Raw genomic sequence first — 25,438 nt, forward strand, 5'->3', positions numbered from 1 at the left:
TTGGTTGGCTGGGTGGCTTGGTGATTTGGTTGGCTGGGTGGCTTGGTGATTTGGTTGGCTGGGTGGCTTGGTGATTTGGTTGGCTGGGTGGCTTGGTGATTTGGTTGGCTGGGTGGCTTGGTGATTTGGTTGGCTGGGTGGCTTGGTGACTTGGTTGGCTGGGTGGCTTGGTGATTTGGTTGGCTGGGTGGCTTGGTGATTTGGTTGGCTGGGTGGCTTGGTGATTTGGTTGGCTGGGTGGCTTGGTGACTTGGTTGGCTGGGTGGCTTGGTGATTTGGTTGGCTGGGTGGCTTGGTGATTTGGTTGGCTGGGTGGCTTGGTGACTTGGTTGGCTGGGTGGCTTGGTGGTTTGGTTGGCTGGGTGGCTTGGTGATTTGGTTGGCTGGGTGGCTTGGTGATTTGGTTGGCTGGGTGGCTTGGTGATTGGTTGGCTGGGTGGCTTGGTGATTTGGTTGGCTGGGTGGCTTGGTGATTTGGTTGGCTGGGTGGCTTGGTGATTTGGTTGGCTGGGTGGCTTGGTGACTTGGTTGGCTGGGTGGCTTGGTGATTTGGTGGCTGGGTGCTTGGTGATTTGGTTGGCTGGGTTTGGTTGGCTGGGTGGCTTGGTGACTTGGTTGGCTGGGTGGCTTGGTGATTTGGTTGGCTGGGTGGCTGGGCTTGGTGATTTGGTTGGCTGGGTGGCTTGGTGATTTGGTTGGCTGGGTGGCTTGGTGATTTGGTTGGCTGGGTGGCTTGGTGATTTGGTTGGCTGGTGTTGGCTGGGTGGCTTGGTGATTTGGTTGGCTGGGTGGCTTGGTGATTTGGTTGGCTGGGTGGCTTGGTGATTTGGTTGGTTGGCTGGGTGGTTTGGTTGGCTGGGTGGCTTGGTGATTTGGTTGGCTGGGTGGCTTGGTGATTTGGTTGGCTGGGTGGCTTGGTGACTTGGTTGGCTGGGTGGCTTGGTGACTTGGTTGGCTGGGTGGCTTGGTGATTTGGTTGGCTGGGTGGCTTGGTGACTTGGTTGGCTGGGTGGCTTGGTGATTTGGTTGGCTGGGTGGCTTGGTGATTTTGGTTGGCTGGTGATTTGTGGCTTGGTGACTTGGTTGGCTGGGTGGCTTGGTGATTTGGTTGGCTGGGTGGCTTGGTGATTTGGTTGGCTGGGTGGCTTGGTGATTTGGTTGGCTGGGTGGCTTGGTGATTTGGTTGGCTTGGTTGGCTGGGTGGCTTGGTGACTTTGGCTGGTTGGCTTGGTTGGCTGGGTGGCTTGGTGATTTGGTTGGCTGGGTGGCTTGGTGACCTGGTTGGCTGGGTGGCTTGGTGATTTGGTTGGCTGGGTTGGCTTGGTGACTTGGTTGGCTGGGTGGCTTGGTGATTTGGGTGGGTGGCTTGGTGACTTGGTTGGCTGGGTGGCTTGATTTGGTTGGCTGGGTGGCTTGGTGACTTGGTTGGCTGGGTGGCTTGGTGACTTGGTTGGCTGGGTGGCTTGGTGACTTGGTTGGCTGGGTGGCTTGGTGACTTGGTTGGCTGGGTGGCTTGGTGACTTGGTTGGCTGGGTGGCTTGGTGACTTGGTTGGCTGGGTGGCTTGGTGACTTGGTTGGCTGGGTGGCTTGGTGATTTGGTTGGCTGGGTGGCTTGGTGACTTGGTTGGCTGGGTGGCTTGGTGATTTGGTTGGCTGGGTGGCTTGGTGATTTGGTTGGCTGGGTGGCTTGGTGATTTGGTTGGCTGGGTGGCTTGGTGATTTGGTTGGCTGGGTGGCTTGGTGATTTGGTTGGCTGGGTGGCTTGGTGATTTGGTTGGTTGGGTGGCTTGGTGATTTGGTTGGTTGGGTGGCTTGGTGATTTGGTTGGCTGGGTGGCTTGGTGATTTGGTTGGCTGGGTGATTTGGTGACTTGTCCTTGGTGACAGTTGGTATTTTTGGTATTTTATTAGGATCCCCATTAGCTGTTGCCTATATATCAATGCATACACACAAACTATCTAGGTCAAATAGGGGAGAGGCGTTGTGCCGCAAGGTGTTGCTATATCTGTTTTTTTTAAACCAGGTTTGCTGTTTATTTGAGCAATATGAGATGAAGGGAGTTCCATGCAATAAGGGCTCTATATAATACTGTACATTTTCTTTAATTTGTTCTGGATTAAACAGGTGGCACTGTGAAAGACTACGTCTAGTTTGCTGAGTAGAGTGTTGGAGGCTATTTTGTAAATGACATCGCCGAAGTCAAGGATCGGTAGGATAGTCACAACCATCAAATGTATACAAACAGGCTTCGTGAAACACGAGAGAAAACGGACTCAAGCCTCAATGCATACAAAAATAAGTATCACACAAACAATCTTGCACAAAGACATGAGGGGGAACAAATACATGTAGATTGATTGGGGAATGAAAACCAGGTGTGCAGGGAACAAGACAAAACAAATGGATACATGAAAAATGGAGTGGCGATGGCTAGAAAGTCGATGACGTCGGCCGCCGAACAAGGAGAGGAGCAACGGAAGGAGTGTTGTATGGCGTTGAAGCTCGTTTGGAGGTTTGTTAGCACAGTGTCCAAAGAAGGGCCAGATGTATACAGAATGGTGTCGTCTGCGTAGAGGTGGATCAGAGAATCACCAACAGCAAGAGCAACATCATTGATGTATACAGAGAAAGGAGTCGGCCCGAGAATTGAACCCTGTGGCATCCCCATAGAGACTGCCAGAGGTCTGGACAACAGGCCCTCCGATTTGACACACTGAACTCTATCTAAGAAGTAGTTGGTGAACCAGGCGAGGCAGTCATTTCAGAAGCCAAGGCTGTTGAGTCTGCCGATAAGAAAGCGGTGATTGACAAAGTCGAAAGTCTTGGCCAGGTCGATGAAGATGGCTGCTCAGTACTAACTTTTATCGATGGCGGTTATGATATCGTTTAGTACCTTGAGCATGGCTGAGGTGCACCCATGACCAGCTCGGAAACCAGATTGCATATTGGAGAAGGTATGGTGGGATTCAAAATGGTCAATGATCTGTTTATTAACTTGGCTTTCGAAGATTTTAGAAAGGCAGGGCAGGATGGAAATAGGTCTGTAACAGTTTGGGTCTAGAGGCAGGGCAGGGCAGGGCAGGGCAGGGCAGGATGGATATAGGTCTGTAACAGTTTGGGTCTAGAGGCAGGGCAGAGTAGGGCAGGGCAGGATGGATATAGGTCTATAACAGTTTGGGTCTAGAGGCAGGGCAGGGGCAGGGCAGGGCAGGGCAGGGCAGAGTAGGGCAGAGTAGGGCAGAGTAGGGCAGAGTAGGGCAGGGCAGGATGGATATAGGTCTATAACAGTTTGGGTCTAGAGGCAGGGCAGAATGGATATAGGTCTATAACAGTTTGGGTCTAGAGGCAGGGCAGGGCAGGGCAGGGCAGGGTGGATATTGGTCTGTAACAGTTTGGGTCTAGAGGCAGGGCAGGGCAGGGCAGGGCAGAGCAGGGCAGGGCAGGGCAGGGCAGGGTGGTCTGCAACAGTTTGGGTCTAGAGTGTCACCGCCTTTGAAGAGGGGGATGACCTCGGCAGCTTTCCAATCTTTAGGGATCTCAGACGACACGAAAGAGAGGTTGAATAGGCTAGTAATAGGGGTCTCAAATTTTGGTGGATAATTTTAGAAAGAGAGGGACAGATTGTCTAGCCCAGCTGATATCTAGGGATCCAGATTTTGCCGTTTGTTCAGAACATCAGCTGTCTGGATTTGGGTGAAGGAAAAGCAGGGGGGGGGCAAGTTGCTGCAGGGGATTCTGAGATGTTGGCCAGGTTAGGGGTGGAAAGCATGGCCAGCTGTGGAATAATGCTTATTGAAATGATCGATTCTCGTAGATTTATGTTTCCTTTCCTCAGTGCAGTGGGCAGCTCGGAGTAGGTGCTCTTATTCTCCATGGACTTTAGAGTGTCCCAAAACTTTTTAGAATTAGTGCTACAGGAAGCACATTTCTGTTTGAAAAAGCTATCCTTAGCTTTCCTAACTGACAGAGTATATTGGTTCCTGACTTCCCTGAAAAGTTGCATATCGCGGGGGCTATTCGATGCTAATGCAGAACGCCACAGGATATTTTTGTCCTGGTCAAGGGCAGTCAGGTCTGGGGTGAACCAAGGCCTATATCTGTTTGGAATGAGACTAATGTGAGGTAAAATAAATCATTAATTAATCAGAAGACTATTGATCAGATATGAAAATATCTGAAAGGTTATATTGGGACATTACAACTTTGTAATATGAATATTTTCCTTTGTGCCACGACTTCCTAGTTAATTACGGTTACATGATTAATTAGTCTAATCGCGTAATACTAATTACAGAGAATCTTTGATAAAACTAAGTCTTCAATTTAATGATAGTAAAGACAAGACACTTCACAGTACAACATGCAGTTCTGAAGTACCTTCACAGTACAACATGCAGTTCTGAAGTACCTTCACAGTACAACATGCAGTTCTGAAGTACCTTCACAGTACAACATGCAGTTCTGAAGTACCTTCACAGTACAACATGCAGTTCTGAAGTACCTTCACAGTACAACATGCAGTTCTGAAGTACCTTCACAGTACAACATGCAGTTCTGAAGTACCTTCACAGTATTACATGTATTTCTGAAGTACCTCCACAGTACAACATGTATTTCTGAAGTACCTCCACAGTAGTTCTGAAGTGCTTCCACAGTATTAGTTCTGTCACAGTTGTCTTACCTTCACAGTTCTTCCCGTCGAAGGCCAGAGAGAAGCCTGCTGTACAGGAACACTGGTAGGATCCTGGACTGTTCTCACACGTCTGAGCACATAGCCTGCCGGGGTAGCTCCAACACTCATTCACATCTAGAGAGGAGAGGAGAGGAGAGGAGAGGAGAGGAGAGGAGAGGGAGAGAGAGAGAGAGAGAGAGAGAGAGAGGGAGAGAGGAGGAGAGAGAGAGGAGGAGAGAGGAGGAGAGGAGCGGAGAGAGAGAGGAGAGGGAGAGGGAGAGGGAGAGGGAGAGGGAGAGGGAGAGGGAGAGGGAGAGAGGAGAGGAGAGGAGAGGAGAGGAGAGGAGAGGAGAGGAGAGGAGAGGAGAAAGGAGGGGAGGGGAGATTAGAGAAGGGGAGAGAGGAAGGTTTGTGAGGAGGGGAGAGGAGAGGAGAGGGGAGAAGAGAGGATAGGAGAGTGGAGAGAGGAGGGGAGAGGAGAGGAGATGGTTTGTGAGGAGGGGAGAGGAGAGTAGAGGGGGAGAAGAGAGGAGAGGAGGAGAGAGTAGAGAGAGGAGGGGAGAGGAGAGTAGAGGACGAGAGAGAGGAGAGGAGAGTAGAGGACGAGAGAGAGGGGAGGAGAGTAGAGGATGAGAGAGAGGAGAGGAGAGGAGGATGAGAGAGAGGAGGGGAGGAGGAGAGGGGAGAGAGTAGAGGACGAGAGAGGAGGGGAGGAAGGGAGAGGTCAGGTTAGCGTAATAGAGAGTATAGAGGTGTGTGTGTGTGTGTGTGTGTGTGTGTGTGTGTGTGTGTGTGTGTGTGTGTGTGTGTGTGTGTGTGTGTGTGTGTGTGTGTGTGTGTGTGTGTGTGTGTGTGTGTGTGTGTGTGTGTGTGTGTGTGTTACCTACCGCTGCAGACCTGGCGTAGTGCATCGTACAGGTAGCCTGTTTGACAGTCACAGCGGTAGCTCCCAGGGAGGTTGTGACAGATCTGACCCTCACCACACCCATGGTTACCTGTCTGACATTCATCCACATCTACACAGGGAAGAGAGTCGACACTTCAGCAACTGCTCTCTCTTTCTCTCTGTATTTGTCTGTCTCTCAATTCGAAGGGCTTTATTGGCATGTCATACATATGTTTACAAAGCAGGTCAAATAAGCAATAAACAAAAATGAAATCAACAATAACAAATGAAAACAGAATATTTCTCTCACAAGAGAGGCATTTGAAATGATATACTGTATTGTTGTCGTTGTACAGTGCTGTAACCATGTGTAAACTAGTTGCAGTACGACAGAGAAGATAAATAAACAGAGGAATATAGGTTGCATTTATATTATCACTGTTCAGTAGGCTATAGGCCCAATACATTATCCCTGCATATTGGTTATGCTCAGTAGGCTATAGGTTGCATTTATATTATCACTGTTCAGTAGGCTATAGGCCCAATACATTATCCCTGCATATTGGTTATGCTCAGTAGGCTATAGGTTGCATTTATATTATCACTGTTCAGTAGGCTATAGGCCCAATACATTATCCCTGCATATTGGTTATGCTCAGTAGGCTATAGGTTGCATTTATATTATCACTGTTCAGTAGGCTATAGGCCCAATACATTATCCCTGCATATTGGCTATACTCAGTAGACTATAGGCCCAATACATTATCCCTGCATATTGGCTATGCTCAGTAGGCTATAGGCCCAATACATTATCCCTGCATAATGGCTTTACTCAGTAGACTATAGGCCCAATACATTATCCCTGCATATTGGCTATGCTCAGTAGGCTATAGACCCAATACATTATCACTGCATATTGGTTATGCTCAGTAGGCTATAGACCCAATACATTATCCCTGCATATTGGTTATGCTCAGTAGGCTATAGACCCAATACATTATCACTGCATATTGGTTATGCTCAGTAGGCTATAGGCCCAATACATTATCCCTGCATATTGGCTATGCTCAGAAGGCTATAGGCCCAATACATTATCCCTGCATATTGGTTATGCTCAGTAGGCTATAGGCCCAATACATTATCCCTGCATATTGGCTATGCTCAGTAGGCTATAGACCCAATACATTATCCCTGCATATTGGTTATGCTCAGTAGGCTATAGGCCCAATACATTATCCCTGCATATTGGCTATGCTCAGTAGGCTATAGACCCAATACATTATCACTGCATATTGACTATACTCAGTAGGCTATAGGCCCAATACATTATCACTGCATATTGGCTATACTCAGTAGGCTATAGGCCCAATACATTATCACTGCATATTGGCTACTTTCGTGCGTTTTGCCAGCAGCTCTTTGTTGTGCGTCAAGCATTGCACTGTTTATGACTTCAAGCCTATCAACTCCCGAAATGAGGATGGTGTAACCGAAGTGAAATGGCTGGCTAGTTAGCGCGCGCTAATAGCGTTTCAAACTTCACTCGCTCTGAGCCTTCTAGTAGTTGTTCCCCTTGCTCTGCATGGGTAACGCTGCTTCGATGGGGGTTGTTGTCGTTGTGTTGCTGGCTCGAACCCAGGGAGGAGCGAGGAGAGGGACGGACGCTATACTGTTACACTGGCAATACTAAAGTGCCTATAAGAACATCCAATAGTCAAAGGTTAATGAAATACAAATGGTATAGAGAAATAGTCCTATAATTCCTATAATAACTACAACCTAAAACTTCTTACCTGGGAATATTGAAGACTCATGTTAAAAGGAACCACCAGCTTTCATATGTTCTCATGTTCTGAGCAAGGAACTGAAACGTTAGCTTTCTTACATGGCACATATTGCACTTTCTTTCTTCTCAACACTTTGTTTTTGCATTATTTAAACCAAATTGAACATGTTTCATTATTTACTTGAGGCTAAATTGATTTCATTAATGTTTTATATTAAGTTAAAATAGGTGTTCATTCAGTATTGTTGTAATTGTCATTATTACAAATAAATACATACAAATCGGCCGATTAATCGGTATCGGCTTTTTGGTCCTCTAATAATCGGTATCAGTATCGGCGTTGAAAAATCATAATCGGTCGAAACTACTGGCAAACAGCTCGTATACCCCGCAAGACTTGCCACCAGAGGTCTCTTCACTGTCCCAAGTCCAGAACAGACTATGGGAGGCGCACAGTAATTCATAGAGCCATGACTACATGGAACTCTAGATTTAAAAAAACAGATAAAAAAAAACACCTTATGGAACAGCGGGGACTGTGAAGCAACAAACATTGGCACAGACACTGTCACGACTTCCACCGGAGTCGGTCCTTGTGCGAGCGGCGTTCGGCGGTCGACGTCACCGGCCTTCTAGCCATCACCGATCCACTTTTCATTTTCCATTTGTTTTGTCGTTGTTTCTTTACACACCTAGCTTCAATTCCACCATTACATGTTCATTATTTAACCCTCTGGTTTCCCCCATGTTTATTTTACTGTATCTGATGTCTGGTATTATTGTTACCGGGTATTGTTTACGCTGTTTATTTTGTGGTATCGGTATTTTTCCAGCACCATAGTATTGTGTTTATACTCGTGTTTTCTTGGATGAAATACCTTGTCCACGCATCTCAGCTCTCCTGCGCCTGACTCCTGTGTCCAGACAGACTGGTGTCCAGACAGACTGGTGTCCAGACAGACTGGTGTCCAGACAGACTGGTGTCCAGACAGACTGGTGTCCAGATAGACTGGTGTCCAGACAGACTGGTGTCCAAACAGACTGGTGTCCAGACAGACTGCAGTCCAGACAGACTGCCGCCCAGACAGACTGCGGTCCAGATAGACTGGTGTCCAGACAGACTGGTGTCCAGACAGACTGGTGTCCAGACAGACCAGACAGACTGGTGTCCAGACAGACTGGTGTCCAGACAGACTGCGGTCCAGACAGACTGCGGTCCAGACAGACTGGTGTCCAGACAGACTGCGGTCCAGACAGACTGGTGTCCAGACAGACTGGTGTCCAGACAGACTGCGGTCCAGAAAGACTGCGGTCCAGACAGACTGCGGTCCAGACAGACTGGTGTCCAGACAGACTGGTGCCCAGACAGACTGGTGTCCAGACAGACTGGTGTCCAGACAGACTGCGTGTCCAGAAGACTGGTGTCCAGACAGACTGGTGCCCAGACAGACTGGTGTCCAGACAGACTGGTGTCCAGACAGACTGGTGTCCAGACAGACTGGTGTCCAGACAGACTGGTGTCCAGACAGACTGGTGTCCAGACAGACTGCGGTCCAGACAGACTGGTGTCCAGACAGACTGGTGTCCAGACAGACTGGTGTCCAGACAGACTGGTGTCCAGACAGACTGGTGTCCAGACAGACTGCGGTCCAGACAGACTGGTGTCCAGACAGACTGGGTGTCCAGACAGACTGGTGTCCAGACAGACTGGTGTCCAGACAGACTGGTGTCCAGACAGACTGGTGCCCAGACAGACTGACTGGTGTCCAGACAGACTGGTGTCCAGACAGACTGGTGTCCAGACAGACTGCGGTCCAGACAGACTGGTGTCCAGACAGACTGTCCAGACAGACTGGTGTCCAGACAGACTGGTGTCCAGACAGACTGGTGTCCAGACAGACTGGTGTCCAGACAGACTGGTGCCCAGACAGACTGGTGTCCAGACAGACTGGTGTCCAGACAGACTGGTGCCCAGACAGACTGCGGTCCAGATAGACTGGTGTCCAGACAGACTGGTGTCCAGACAGACTGGTGTCCAGACAGACTGGTGTCCAGACAGACTGGTGTCCAGACAGACTGGGTCCAGACAGACTGGTGTCCAGACAGACTGGTGCCCAGACAGACTGGTGTCCAGATAGACTGGTGTCCAGACAGACTGGTGTCCAGACAGACTGGTGTCCAGACAGACTGGTGTCCAGACAGACTGGGTCCAGACAGACTGGTGTCCAGACAGACTTGTGTCCAGACCAGACTCTGTCCAGAAGACTGCGGTCCAGACAGACTGGTGTCCAGACAGACTCCAGACAGACTGGTGTCCAGACAGACTGGTGCCCAGACAGACTGGTGTCCAGACAGACTGGTGCCCAGACAGACTTGTGTCCAGACAGACTGGTGTCCAGACAGACTGGTGTCTAGACAGACTGGTGTCCAGACAGACTGCGGTCCAGACAGACTGGTGTCCAGACAGACTGGTGTCCAGACAGACTGCGGTCCAGACAGACTGCGGTCCAGACAGACTGCGGTCCAGACAGACTGGTGTCCAGACAGACTGGTGTCCAGACAGACTGGTGTCCAGACAGACTGGTGTCCAGACAGACTGGTGTCCAGACAGACTGGTGCCCAGACAGACTGGTGTCCAGACAGACTGGTGCCCAGACAGACTGGTGTACAGACTGGTGCCCAGACTGGTGTCCAGATAGACTGGTGTCCAGACAGACTGGTGTCCAGACAGACTGGTGTCCAGACAGACTGGTGTCCAGACAGACTGGTGTCCAGACAGACTGGTGTCCAGACAGACTGCGGTCCAGACAGACTGCGGTCCAGACAGACTGGTGCCAGACAGACTGGTGTCCAGACAGACTGGTGCCCATACAGACTGGTGTCCAGACAGTCTGGTGTCCAGATAGACTGGTGTCCAGATAGACTGGTGCCCAGACAGACTGGTGTCCAGACAGACTGCGGTCCAGACAGACTGGTGTCCAGACAGACTGGTGTCCAGACAGACTGGTGTCCAGACAGACTGCGGTCCAGACAGACTGGTGTCCAGACAGACTGGTGTCCAGACAGACTGGTGTCCAGACAGACTGGTGTCCAGACAGACTGGTGTCCAGACAGACTGGTGTCCAGACAGACTGGTGTCCAGACAGACTGGTGTCCAGACAGACTGCGGTCCAGACAGACTGGTTTACAGACAGACTGGTGCCCAGACAGACTTGTGTCCATACAGACTGGTGCCCAGACAGACTGGTGTCCAGATAGACTGGTGTCCAGACAGACTGGTGTCCAGACAGACTGGTGTCCAGACAGACTGCGGTCCAGACAGACTGGTGCCCAGACAGACTGGTTTTACAGACAGACTGGTGTCCAGACAGACTGTGTCCATCCAGACAGAGACAGTCTGGTGTCCAGACAGACTGGTGTCCAGACAGACTGGTGTCCAGACAGACTGGTGTCCAGACAGACTGGTGCCCAGACAGACTGGTGTCCAGACAGACTGGTGTCCAGACAGACTGGTGTCCAGACAGACTGCGGTCCAGACAGACTGGTGTCCAGACAGACTGGTGTCCAGACAGACTGCGGTCCAGACAGACTGGTGTCCAGACAGACTGCGGTCCAGACAGACTGGTGTCCAGACAGACTGCGGTGCCCAGACAGACTGCGGTCCAGACAGACTGGTGCCCAGACAGACTGGTGTCCAGATAGACTGGTGTCCAGACAGACTGGTGCCCAGACAGACTGGTGTCCAGATAGACTGGTGCCCAGACAGACTGGTGTCCAGACAGACTGGTGTCCAGACAGACTTGTGTCCATACAGACTGGTGTCCAGACAGACTGGTGTCCAGACAGACTGGTGTCCAGACAGACTGGTGTCCAGACAGACTGCGGTCCAGACAGACTGGTGTCCAGACAGACTGGTGCCCAGACTGGTGTCCAGACAGACTGGTGCCCAGACAGACTGGTGTCCAGACAGACTGGTGTCCAGACAGACTGGTGTCCAGACAGACTGGTGTCCAGACAGACTGGTGCCCAGACAGACTGGTGTCCAGACAGACTGGTGTCCAGACAGACTGGTGTCCAGACAGACTGCGGTCCAGACAGACTGCGGTCCAGACAGACTGGTGTCCAGACAGACTGGTGCCCAGACAGACTGGTGTCCAGACAGACTGGTGCCCAGACAGACTGGTGTCCAGATAGACTGGTGTCCAGACAGACTGGTGCCCAGACAGGGTGTCCAGATAGACTGGTGCCCAGACAGACTGGTTTACAGACAGACTGGTGTCCAGACAGACTTGTGTCCAGACAGACTGGTGACAGTCTGGTGTCCAGACTGGTGTCCAGACTGGTGTCCAGACAGACTGGTGACCCAGACAGACTGGTGCCCAGATAGACTGGTTTACAGACAGACTGGTGTCCAGACAGACAGACAGACTGGTGTCCAGACAGTCTGGTGTCCAGACAGACTGGTGCCCAGACAGACTGGTGTCCAGACAGACTGCGGTCCAGACAGACTGCGTGTCCAGACAGACTGCGGTCCAGACAGACTGGTGTCCAGACAGACTGGTGCCAGACAGACTGGTGTCCAGACAGACTGCGGTCCAGACAGACTGCGGTCCAGACAGACTGGGTCAGACAGCCTGGTGTCCAGACAGACTGGGTCCAGACAGACTGGTGTCCAGACAGACTGCGGTCCAGACAGACTGCGGTCCAGACAGACTGCGGTCCAGACAGACTGGTGTCCAGACAGACTGGTGCCCAGACAGACTGGTGTCCAGACAGACTGGTGCCCAGACAGACTGGTGTCCAGATAGACTGGTGTCCAGACAGACTGGTGCCCAGACAGACTGGTGTCCAGATAGACTGGTGCCCAGACAGACTGGTTTACAGACAGACTGGTGTCCAGACAGACTTGTGTCCATACAGACTGGTGTCCAGACAGTCTGGTGTCCAGATAGACTGGTGTCCAGACAGACTGGTGTCCAGACAGACTGCGGTCCAGACAGACTGGTGTCCAGACAGACTGGTGCCCAGACAGACTGGTTTACAGACAGACTGGTGTCCAGACAGACTTGTGTCCATACAGACTGGTGTCCAGACAGTCTGGTGTCCAGATAGACTGGTGTCCAGATAGACTGGTGTCCAGACAGACTGCGGTCCAGACAGACTGGTGTCCAGACAGACTGCGGTCCAGACAGACTGGTGTCCAGACAGACTGCGGTCCAGACAGACTGGTGTCCAGACAGACTGCGGTCCAGACAGACTGCGGTCCAGACAGACTGCGGTCCAGACAGCCTGGTGTCCAGACAGACTGCGGTCCAGACAGACTGGTGTCCAGACAGACTGCGGTCCAGACAGACTGCGGTCCAGACAGACTGGTGTCCAGACAGACTGGTGCCCAGACAGACTGGTGTCCAGACAGACTGGTGTCCAGACAGACTGGTGTCCAGACAGACTGGTGTCCAGACAGACTGGTGTCCAGACAGACTGGTGTCCAGACAGACTGGTGTCCAGACAGACTGCGGTCCAGACAGACTGGTGTCCAGACAGACTGGTGTCCAGACAGACTGCGGTCCAGACAGACTGGGGTCCAGACAGACTGGTGTCCAGACAGACTGGTGTCCAGACAGACTGGTGTCCAGACAGACTGGTGTCCAGACAGACTGGTGCCCAGACAGACTGGTGTCCAGATAGACTGGTGTCCAGACAGACTGGTGTCCAGACAGACTGGTGTCCAGACAGACTGTGGTCCAGACAGACTGGTGTCCAGACAGACTTGTGTCCATACAGACTGGTGTCCAGACAGTCTGGTGTCCAGATAGACTGGTGTCCAGACAGACTGCGGTCCAGACAGACTGGTGTCCAGACAGACTGCGGTCCAGACAGACTGGTGTCCAGACAGACTGCGGTCCAGACAGACTGGTGTCCAGACAGACTGTGGTCCAGGCAGACTGCGGTCCAGACAGACTGCGGTCCAGACAGACTGGTGTCCAGACAGACTGCGGTCCAGACAGACTGGTGTCCAGACAGACTGCGGTCCAGACAGACTGCGGTCCAGACAGACTGGTGTTCAGACAGACTGGTGCCCAGACAGACTGGTGTCCAGACAGACTGGTGTCCAGACAGACTGCGGTCCAGACAGACTGCGGTCCAGACAGACTGCGGTCCAGACAGCCTGGTGTCCAGACAGACTGCGGTCCAGACAGACTGGTGTCCAGACAGACTGCGGTCCAGACAGACTGCGGTCCAGACAGACTGGTGTCCAGACAGACTGGTGCCCAGACAGACTGGTGTCCAGACAGACTGGTGCCCAGACAGACTGGTGTCCAGACAGACTGGTGTCCAGACAGACTGGTGTCCAGACAGACTGGTGTCCAGACAGACTGCGGTCCAGACAGACTGGTGTCCAGACAGACTGGTGTCCAGACAGACTGCGGTCCAGACAGACTGCGGTCCAGACAGACTGGTGTCCAGACAGACTGGTGTCCAGACAGACTGGTGCCCAGACAGACTGGTGTCCAGACAGACTGGTGCCCAGACAGACTGGTGTCCAGATAGACTGGTGTCCAGACAGACTGGTGTCCAGACAGACTGGTGTCCAGACAGACTGTGGTCCAGACAGACTGGTGTCCAGACAGACTTGTGTCCATACAGACTGGTGTCCAGACAGTCTGGTGTCCAGATAGACTGGTGCCCAGACAGACTGGTGTCCAGACAGACTGCGGTCCAGACAGACTGGTGTCCAGACAGACTGCGGTCCAGACAGACTGGTGTCCAGACAGACTGCGGTCCAGACAGACTGGTGTCCAGACAGACTGTGGTCCAGGCAGACTGCGGTCCAGACAGACTGCGGTCCAGACAGACTGGTGTCCAGACAGACTGCGGTCCAGACAGACTGGTGTCCAGACAGACTGCGGTCCAGACAGACTGCGGTCCAGACAGACTGGTGTTCAGACAGACTGGTGCCCAGACAGACTGGTGTCCAGACAGACTGGTGCCCAGACAGACTGGTGTCCAGATAGACTGGTGTCCAGACAGACTGGTGTCCAGACAGACTGGTGTCCAGACAGACTGCGGTCCAGACAGACTGGTGTCCAGACAGACTGGTGTCCAGACAGACTGCGGTCCAGACAGACTGCGGTCCAGACAGACTGGTGTCCAGACAGACTGCGGTCCAGACAGACTGCGGTCCAGACAGACTGCGGTCCAGACAGACTGGTGTCCAGACAGACTGGTGCCCAGACAGACTGGTGTCCAGACAGACTGGTGCCCAGACAGACTGGTGTCCAGATAGACTGGTGTCCAGACAGACTGGTGTCCAGACAGACTGGTGTCCAGACAGACTGGTGTCCAGACAGACTGCGGTCCAGACAGACTGCGGTCCAGACAGACTGGTGTCCAGACAGACTGGTGCCCAGACAGACTGGTGTCCAGACAGACTGGTGCCCAGACAGACTGGTGTCCAGATAGACTGGTGTCCAGACAGACTGGTGCCCAGACAGACTGGTGTCCAGATAGACTGGTGCCCAGACAGACTGGTTTACAGACAGACTGGTGTCCAGACAGACTTGTGTCCATACAGACTGGTGTCCAGACAGTCTGGTGTCCAGATAGACTGGTGTCCAGACAGACTGCGGTCCAGACAGACTGCGGTCCAGACAGACTGGTGCCCAGACAGACTGGTTTACAGACAGACTGGTGTCCAGACAGACTTGTGTCCATACAGACTGGTGTCCAGACAGTCTGGTGTCCAGATAGACTGGTGCCCAGACAGACTGGTGTCCAGACAGACTGCGGTCCAGACAGACTGGTGTCCAGACAGACTGCGGTCCAGACAGACTGGTGTCCAGACAGACTGCGGTCCAGACAGACTGGTGTCCAGACAGACTGCGGTCCAGACAGACTGCGGTCCAGACAGACTGCGGTCCAGACAGCCTGGTGTCCAGACAGACTGCGGTCCAGACAGACTGGTGTCCAGACAGACTGCGGTCCAGACAGACTGCGGTCCAGACAGACTGGTGTCCAGACAGACGGGTGCCCAGACAGACTGGTGTCCAGACAGACTGGTGCCCAGACAGACTGGTGTCCAGACAGACTGGTGTCCAGACAGACTGGTGTCCAGACAGACTGCGGTCCAGACAGACTGGTGTCCAGACAGACTGGTGTCCAGACAGACTGCGGTCCAGACAGACTGCGGTCCAGACAGACTGCGGTCCAGACAGACTGGTGTCCAGACAGACTGGTGCCCAGACAGACTGGTGTCCAGACAGACTGGTGCCCAGACAGACTGGTGTCCAGATAGACTGGTGTCCAGACAGACTGGTGTCCAGACAGACTGGTGTCCAGACAGACTGTGGTCCAGACAGACTGGTGTCCAGACAGACTGGTGTCCAGACAGACTGCGGTCCAGACAGACTGCGGTCCAGACAGACTGCGGTCCAGACAGACTGGTGTCCAGACAGACTGGTGCCCAGACAGACTGGTTTACAGACAGACTGGTGTCCAGACAGACTTGTGTCCATACAGACTGGTGTCCAGACAGTCTGGTGTCCAGATAGACTGGTGTCCAGACAGACTGGTGTCCAGACAGACTGCGGTCCAGACAGACTGGTGTCCAGACAGACTGGTGCCCAGACAGACTGGTTTACAGACAGACTGGTGTCCCCACAGACTGGTGTCCAGACAGACTGGTGTCCAGACAGACTGGTGCCCAGACAGACTGGTGCCCAGACAGACTGGTTCCAGACAGACTGGTGTCCAGACAGACTGGTGTCCATACAGACTGGTGTCCAGACAGACTGGTGTCCAGACAGTCTGGTGCCCAGACTGGTGTCCAGACAGACTGGTGTCCAGACAGACTGCGCTCCAGACAGACTGGTGTCCAGACAGACTGGTGTCCAGACAGACTGGTGTCCAGACAGACTGGTGCCCAGACAGACAGACAGACTGGTGTCCAGTCAGACTGGTGTCCAGACAGTCCATACAGACTGGTGTCCAGACAGACTGGTGTCGACAGACCAGACAGACTGGTGTCCAGACAGACTGGTGCCCAGACAGACTGGTGTCCAGACAGACTGCGGTCCAGACAGACTGGTGTCCAGACAGATACAGACTGGTGTCCAGACAGACTGGTGTCCAGACAGACTGTGGTCCAGACAGACTGGTGTCCAGACAGACTGCGGTCCAGACAGACTGGTGTCCAGACAGACTGCGGTCCAGACAGACTGCGGTCCATGCGGATGCTGAACATGCCCAGGCTGTAGAGGGAACCAAAGTTAATCACAGTATAGGTTTTATCTGACTAATTTGAGACATGTAGCTGCAGCCATAGCATATAGGCTTATGTTTACATTGTATAGCCAAAGATAATTGTATAATATTGTGAGGACTGGACTCATTACCAGGCAGCAGAGCCAAAGCTCAGTGTTATATTTTTATTATTTTCTACATTTCATATTTTCTACAATTTCTTATTTATGTTCATGTTAATATTCACTTATCTTAATATTTTATAGAAAATATTATATTCAATAAATGTTGTTTGTTTATACCTCATTCTGTTCTGTACAGGTCTACTGTTCTGTATAGGTATAGTGTTCTGTACAGGTCTACTGTTCTGTACAGGTCTACTGTTCTGTACAGGTCTACTATTCTGTATAGGTCTACTGTTCTGTACAGGTCTACTGTTCTGTACAGGTCTACTGTTCTGTACAGGTCTACTGTTCTGTATAGGTCTACTGTTCTGTATAGGTCTACTGTTCTGTACAGGTCTACTGTTCTGTACAGGTCTACTGTTCTGTACAGGTCTACTGTTCTGTACAGGTCTACTGTTCTGTATAGGTCTACTGTTCTGTATAGGTCTACTGTTCTGTATAGGTCTACTGTTCTGTACAGGTCTACTGTTCTGTACAGGTCTACTGTTCTGTACAGGTCTACTGTTCTGTACAGGTCTACTGTTCTGTATAGGTCTACTGTTCTGTATAGGTCTACTGTTCTGTACAGGTCTACTGTTCTGTATAGGTCTACTGTTCTGTACAGGTCTACTGTTCTGTACAGGTCTACTGTTCTGTATAGGTATAGTGTTCTGTATAGGTCTACTGTTCTGTATAGGTCTACTGTTCTGTACAGGTCTACTGTTCTGTACAGGTCTACTGTTCTGTACAGGTCTACTGTTCTGTATAGGTATAGTGTTCTGTATAGGTATAGTGTTCTGTACAGGTCTACTGTTCTGTACAGGTCTACTGTTCTGTATAGGTCTACTGTTCTGTATAGGTCTACTGTTCTGTATAGGTCTACTGTTCTGTACAGGTCTACTGTTCTGTACAGGTCTACTGTTCTGTACAGGTCTACTGTTCTGTATAGGTCTACTGTTCTGTACAGGTCTACTGTTCTGTATAGGTCTACTGTTCTGTTCTGTTCTGTATAGGTCTACTGTTCTGTATAGGTCTACTGTTCTGTATAGGTCTACTGTTCTGTACAGGTCTACTGTTCTGTACAGGTCTACTGTTCTGTACAGGTCTACTGTTCTGTATAGGTCTACTGTTCTGTACAGGTCTACTGTTCTGTATAGGTCTACTGTTCTGTACAGGTCTACTGTTCTGTACAGGTCTACTGTTCTGTATAGGTATACTGTTCTGTATAGGTCTACTCTGTTCTACTGTTCTGTATAGGTCTACTGTTCTGTACAGGTCTACTGTTCTGTATAGGTCTACTGTTCTGTACAGGTCTACTGTTCTGTATAGGTCTACTGTTCTGTACAGGTCTACTGTTCTGTACAGGTCTACTGTTCTGTACAGGTCTACTGTTCTGTATAGGTCTACTGTTCTGTATAGGTCTACTGTTCTGTACAGGTCTACTGTTCTGTACAGGTCTACTGTTCTGTACAGGTCTACTGTTCTGTATAGGTCTACTGTTCTGTATAGGTCTACTGTTCTGTATAGGTCTACTGTTCTGTACAGGTCTACTGTTCTGTATAGGTCTACTGTTCTGTACAGGTCTACTGTTCTGTACAGGTCTACTGTTCTGTACAGGTCTACTGTTCTGTATAGGTCTACTGTTCTGTATAGGTCTACTGTTCTGTACAGGTCTACTGTTCTGTATAGGTCTACTGTTCTGTACAGGTCTACTGTTCTGTATAGGTCTACTGTTCTGTATAGGTATAGTGTTCTGTATAGGTCTACTGTTCTGTATAGGTCTACTGTTCTGTACAGGTCTACTGTTCTGTACAGGTCTACTGTTCTGTACAGGTCTACTGTTCTGTATAGGTATAGTGTTCTGTATAGGTATAGTGTTCTGTATAGGTCTACTGTTCTGTATAGGTCTACTGTTCTGTACAGGTCTACTGTTCTGTATAGGTCTACTGTTCTGTATAGGTCTACTGTTCTGTACAGGTCTACTGTTCTGTACAGGTCTACTGTTCTGTACAGGTCTACTGTTCTGTATAGGTCTACTGTTCTGTACAGGTCTACTGTTCTGTATAGGTCTACTGTTCTGTACAGGTCTACTGTTCTGTATAGGTCTACTGTTCTGTATAGGTCTACTGTTCTGTATAGGTCTACTGTTCTGTACAGGTCTACTGTTCTGTACAGGTCTACTGTTCTGTATAGGTCTACTGTTCTGTACAGGTCTACTGTTCTGTATAGGTCTACTGTTCTGTATAGGTATAGTGTTCTGTATAGGTCTACTGTTCTGTATAGGTCTACTGTTCTGTACAGGTCTACTGTTCTGTATAGGTCTACTGTTCTGTATAGGTCTACTGTTCTGTATAGGTCTACTGTTCTGTACAGGTCTACTGTTCTGTATAGGTCTACTGTTCTGTATAGGTCTACTGTTCTGTACTGTTCTGTAGGTCTACTGTTCTGTATAGGTCTACTGTTCTGTACAGGTCTACTGTTCTGTATAGGTCTACTGTTCTGTATAGGTCTACTGTTCTGTATAGGTCTACTGTTCTGTACAGGTCTACTGTTCTGTACAGGTCTACTGTTCTGTATAGGTCTACTGTTCTGTACAGGTCTACTGTTCTGTATAGGTCTACTGTTCTGTACAGGTCTACTGTTCTGTACAGGTCTACTGTTCTGTATAGGTCTACTGTTCTGTACAGGTCTACTGTTCTGTATAGGTCTACTGTTCTGTACAGGTCTACTGTTCTGTATAGGTCTACTGTTCTGTACAGGTCTACTGTTCTGTACAGGTCTACTGTTCTGTATAGGTCTACTGTTCTGTACAGGTCTACTGTTCTGTATAGGTCTACTGTTCTGTACAGGTCTACTGTTCTGTATAGGTCTACTGTTCTGTACAGGTCTACTGTTCTGTATAGGTCTACTGTTCTGTATAGGTCTACTGTTCTGTACAGGTCTACTGTTCTGTATAGGTCTACTGTTCTGTACAGGTCTACTGTTCTGTACAGGTCTACTGTTCTGTATAGGTCTACTGTTCTGTATAGGTCTACTGTTCTGTACAGGTCTACTGTTCTGTATAGGTCTACTGTTCTGTATAGGTCTACTGTTCTGTATAGGTCTACTGTTCTGTACTGTATAGGTCTACTGTTCTGTATAGGTCTACTGTTCTGTATAGGTCTACTGTTCTGTATAGGTCTACTGTTCTGTACAGGTCTACTGTTCTGTATAGGTCTACTGTTCTGTATAGGTCTGTACTACTGTTCTGTATAGGTCTACTGTTCTGTATAGGTCTACTGTTCTGTACAGGTCTACTGTTCTGTATAGGTCTACTGTTCTGTATAGGTCTACTGTTCTGTATAGGTCTACTGTTCTGTATAGGTCTACTGTTCTGTATAGGTCTACTGTTCTGTATAGGTCTACTGTTCTGTACAGGTCTACTGTTCTGTATAGGTCTACTGTTCTGTACAGGTCTACTGTTCTGTATAGGTCTACTGTTCTGTATAGGTCTACTGTTCTGTATAGGTCTACTGTTCTGTATAGGTCTACTGTTCTGTACAGGTCTACTGTTCTGTATAGGTCTACTGTTCTGTATAGGTCTACTGTTCTGTATAGGTCTACTGTTCTGTATAGGTCTACTGTTCTGTACAGGTCTACTGTTCTGTATAGGTCTACTGTTCTGTATAGGTCTACTGTTCTGTACAGGTCTACTGTTCTGTATAGGTCTACTGTTCTGTATAGGTCTACTGTTCTGTATAGGTCTACTGTTCTGTATAGGTCTAGTGTTCTGTATAGGTATGTGTTCTGTATAGGTCTACTGTTCTGTATAGGTCTACTGTTCTGTATAGGTCTACTGTTCTGTACAGGTCTACTGTTCTGTATAGGTCTACTGTTCTGTACAGGTCTACTGTTCTGTATAGGTCTACTGTTCTGTATAGGTCTACTGTTCTGTACAGGTCTACTGTTCTGTATAGGTCTACTGTTCTGTACAGGTCTACTGTTCTGTACAGGTCTACTGTTCTGTATAGGTCTACTGTTCTGTATAGGTCTACTGTTCTGTACAGGTCTACTGTTCTGTACAGGTCTACTGTTCTGTATAGGTCTACTGTTCTGTATAGGTCTACTGTTCTGTACAGGTCTACTGTTCTGTACAGGTCTACTGTTCTGTATAGGTCTACTGTTCTGTACAAGTCTACTGTTCTGTATAGGTCTACTGTTCTGTACAGGTCTACTGTTCTGTATAGGTCTACTGTTCTGTATAGGTCTACTGTTCTGTACAGGTCTACTGTTCTGTATAGGTCTACTGTTCTGTATAGGTCTACTGTTCTGTACAGGTCTACTGTTCTGTACAGGTCTACTGTTCTGTATAGGTCTACTGTTCTGTATAGGTATAGTGTTCTGTATAGGTCTACTGTTCTGTACAGGTCTACTGTTCTGTATAGGTCTACTGTTCTGTATAGGTCTACTGTTCTGTACAGGTATAGTGTTCTGTACAGGTCTACTGTTCTGTACAGGTCTACTGTTCTGTATAGGTCTACTGTTCTGTACAGGTCTACTGTTCTGTATAGGTATAGTGTTCTGTATAGGTCTACTGTTCTGTATAGGTCTACTGTTCTGTACAGGTCTACTGTTCTGTATAGGTCTACTGTTCTGTACAGGTCTACTGTTCTGTATAGGTATAGTGTTCTGTATAGGTCTACTGTTCTGTACAGGTCTACTGTTCTGTACAGGTCTACTGTTCTGTATAGGTCTACTGTTCTGTACAGGTCTACTGTTCTGTATAGGTCTACTGTTCTGTATAGGTATAGTGTTCTGTATAGGTCTACTGTTCTGTATAGGTCTACTGTTCTGTATAGGTCTACTGTTCTGTATAGGTCTACTGTTCTGTACAGGTCTACTGTTCTGTATAGGTCTACTGTTCTGTATAGGTATAGTGTTCTGTATAGGTCTACTGTTCTGTATAGGTCTACTGTTCTGTATAGGTCTACTGTTCTGTACAGGTCTACTGTTCTGTATAGGTCTACTGTTCTGTATAGGTATAGTGTTCTGTATAGGTCTACTGTTCTGTATAGGTCTACTGTTCTGTAAGGTCTACTGTTCTGTATAGGTCTACTGTTCTGTATAGGTCGACTGTTCTGTATAGGTCTACTGTTCTGTACAGGTCTACTGTTCTGTACAGGTCTACTGTTCTGTATAGGTCTACTGTTCTGTACAGGTCTACTGTTCTGTATAGGTCTACTGTTCTGTACAGGTCTACTGTTCTGTATAGGTCTACTGTTCTGTATAGGTCTACTGTTCTGTACAGGTATACTGTTCTGTACAGGTATAGTGTTCTGTATAGGTATAGTGTTCTGTACAGGTCTACTGTTCTGTATAGGTCTACTGTTCTGTACAGGTCTACTGTTCTGTATAGGTCTACTGTTCTGTACAGGTCTACTGTTCTGTATAGGTCTACTGTTCTGTATAGGTCTACTGTTCTGTATAGGTCTACTGTTCTGTACAGGTCTACTGTTCTGTATAGGTCTACTGTTCTGTATAGGTCTACTGTTCTGTATAGGTCTACTGTTCTGTATAGGTCTACTGTTCTGTACAGGTCTACTGTTCTGTACAGGTCTACTGTTCTGTATAGGTCTACTGTTCTGTATAGGTCTACTGTTCTGTATAGGTCTACTGTTCTGTATCTACTGTTCTGTACAGGTCTACTGTTCTGTATAGGTCTACTGTTCTGTATAGGTCTACTGTTCTGTATAGGTCTACTGTTCTGTACAGGTCTACTGTTCTGTATAGGTCTACTGTTCTGTATAGGTCTACTGTTCTGTATAGGTCTACTGTTCTGTATAGGTATAGTGTTCTGTATAGGTATAGTGTTCTGTATAGGTATAGTGTTCTGTATAGGTCTACTGTTCTGTATAGGTCTACTGTTCTGTACAGGTCTACTGTTCTGTATAGGTCTACTGTTCTGTATAGGTCTACTGTTCTGTATAGGTCTACTGTTCTGTATAGGTCTACTGTTCTGTACAGGTCTACTGTTCTGTATAGGTCTACTGTTCTGTATAGGTCTACTGTTCTGTACAGGTCTACTGTTCTGTACAGGTCTACTGTTCTGTATAGGTCTACTGTTCTGTATAGGTCTACTGTTCTGTACAGGTCTACTGTTCTGTACAGGTCTACTGTTCTGTATAGGTCTACTGTTCTGTATAGGTCTACTGTTCTGTACAGGTCTACTGTTCTGTATAGGTCTACTGTTCTGTATAGGTATAGTGTTCTGTATAGGTATAGTGTTCTGTATAGGTCTACTGTTCTGTACAGGTCTACTGTTCTGTACAGGTCTACTGTTCTGTATAGGTCTACTGTTCTGTACAGGTAGGTCTACTGTTCTGTATAGGTCTACTGTTCTGTACAGGTCTACTGTTCTGTATAGGTCTACTGTTCTGTATAGGTCTACTGTTCTGTATAGGTATAGTGTTCTGTACAGGTCTACTGTTCTGTATAGGTATAGTGTTCTGTACAGGTCTACTGTTCTGTACAGGTCTACTGTTCTGTGTAGGGCTACTGTTCTGTATAGGTCTACTGTTCTGTATAGGTCTACTGTTCTGTACAGGTCTACTGTTCTGTACAGGTCTACTGTTCTGTATAGGTCTACTGTTCTGTATAGGTCTACTGTTCTGTACAGGTCTACTGTTCTGTATAGGTCTACTGTTCTGTACAGGTCTACTGTTCTGTACAGGTCTACTGTTCTGTATAGGTCTACTGTTCTGTACAGGTCTACTGTTCTGTAAAGGTCTACTGTTCTGTACAGGTCTACTGTTCTGTACAGGTATACTGTTCTGTATAGGTCTACTGTTCTGTACAGGTCTACTGTTCTGTATAGGTCTACTGTTTTGTATAGGTCTACTGTTCTGTACAGGTCTACTGTTCTGTACAGGTCTACTGTTCTGTATAGGTCTACTGTTCTGTACAGGTCTACTGTTCTGTACAGGTCTACTGTTCTGTATAGGTCTACTGTTCTGTACAGGTCTACTGTTCTGTATAGGTCTACTGTTCTGTACAGGTCTACTGTTCTGTACAGGTCTACTGTTCTGTATAGGTCTACTGTTCTGTATAGGTCTACTGTTCTGTACAGGTCTACTGTTCTGTACAGGTCTACTGTTCTGTATAGGTCTACTGTTCTGTACAGGTCTACTGTTCTGTATAGGTCTACTGTTCTGTATAGGTATAGTGTTCTGTATAGGTCTACTGTTCTGTACAGGTCTACTGTTCTGTATAGGTCTACTGTTCTGTATAGGTCTACTGTTCTGTACAGGTCTACTGTTCTGTATAGGTCTACTGTTCTGTATAGGTATAGTGTTCTGTATAGGTCTACTGTTCTGTATAGGTCTACTGTTCTGTATAGGTCTACTGTTCTGTACAGGTCTACTGTTCTGTATAGGTCTACTGTTCTGTATAGGTATAGTGTTCTGTATAGGTCTACTGTTCTGTATAGGTCTACTGTTCTGTAAAGGTCTACTGTTCTGTATAGGTCTACTGTTCTGTATAGGTCGACTGTTCTGTATAGGTCTACTGTTCTGTACAGGTCTACTGTTCTGTACAGGTCTACTGTTCTGTATAGGTCTACTGTTCTGTACAGGTCTACTGTTCTGTATAGGTCTACTGTTCTGTATAGGTCTACTGTTCTGTATAGGTCTACTGTTCTGTATAGGTCTACTGTTCTGTACAGGTCTACTGTTCTGTATAGGTCTACTGTTCTGTATAGGTCTACTGTTCTGTATAGGTCTACTGTTCTGTATAGGTCTACTGTTCTGTACAGGTCTACTGTTCTGTATAGGTCTACTGTTCTGTACAGGTCTACTGTTCTGTATAGGTCTACTGTTCTGTATAGGTCTACTGTTCTGTATAGGTCTACTGTTCTGTACAGGTCTACTGTTCTGTACAGGTCTACTGTTCTGTATAGGTCTACTGTTCTGTATAGGTCTACTGTTCTGTATAGGTCTACTGTTCTGTATAGGTCTACTGTTCTGTACAGGTCTACTGTTCTGTACAGGTCTACTGTTCTGTATAGGTCTACTGTTCTGTATAGGTCTACTGTTCTGTATAGGTCTACTGTTCTGTATAGGTCTACTGTTCTGTACAGGTCTACTGTTCTGTACAGGTCTACTGTTCTGTATAGGTCTACTGTTCTGTATAGGTCTACTGTTCTGTACAGGTCTACTGTTCTGTATAGGTCTACTGTTCTGTATAGGTCTACTGTTCTGTATAGGTATAGTGTTCTGTATAGGTATAGTGTTCTGTATAGGTATAGTGTTCTGTATAGGTCTACTGTTCTGTATAGGTCTACTGTTCTGTACAGGTCTACTGTTCTGTATAGGTCTACTGTTCTGTATAGGTCTACTGTTCTGTACAGGTCTACTGTTCTGTATAGGTCTACTGTTCTGTACAGGTCTACTGTTCTGTACAGGTCTACTGTTCTGTATAGGTCTACTGTTCTGTATAGGTCTACTGTTCTGTACAGGTCTACTGTTCTGTACAGGTCTACTGTTCTGTATAGATCTACTGTTCTGTATAGGTCTACTGTTCTGTATAGGTCTACTGTTCTGTACAGGTCTACTGTTCTGTACAGGTCTACTGTTCTGTATAGGTCTACTGTTCTGTATAGGTCTACTGTTCTGTATAGGTCTACTGTTCTGTACAGGTCTACTGTTCTGTA

The 25,438-nt window shown here is 48.3% G+C and overlaps 1 protein-coding gene across 3 annotated transcripts in view; it reads right to left on the reverse strand.

The window, feature by feature from the left end:
* The window catches only part of LOC118382591 (fibulin-2-like), a 318,974-nt gene that overhangs the window by 106,157 nt on the left and 187,379 nt on the right, over positions 1 to 25,438 (reverse strand). For all 3 annotated transcript variants that reach the window (XR_008075151.1, XM_052474537.1, XM_052474538.1), the window contains exons 10-11: positions 5,561 to 5,689; positions 4,683 to 4,808 (exon numbers count right to left, since the gene is read on the reverse strand). Coding sequence is in view for 2 of the 3 variants with exons in the window: in XM_052474537.1 (XP_052330497.1) it covers positions 4,683 to 4,808; positions 5,561 to 5,689 (255 nt within the window). In the remaining variant the exon portion in view is untranslated. The remainder of the gene's footprint in view (positions 1 to 4,682; positions 4,809 to 5,560; positions 5,690 to 25,438) is intronic.

Source organism: Oncorhynchus keta, chromosome 21 (genome assembly GCF_023373465.1).
Source record: "Oncorhynchus keta strain PuntledgeMale-10-30-2019 chromosome 21, Oket_V2, whole genome shotgun sequence".
Lineage (NCBI taxonomy): Eukaryota > Metazoa > Chordata > Actinopteri > Salmoniformes > Salmonidae > Oncorhynchus > Oncorhynchus keta.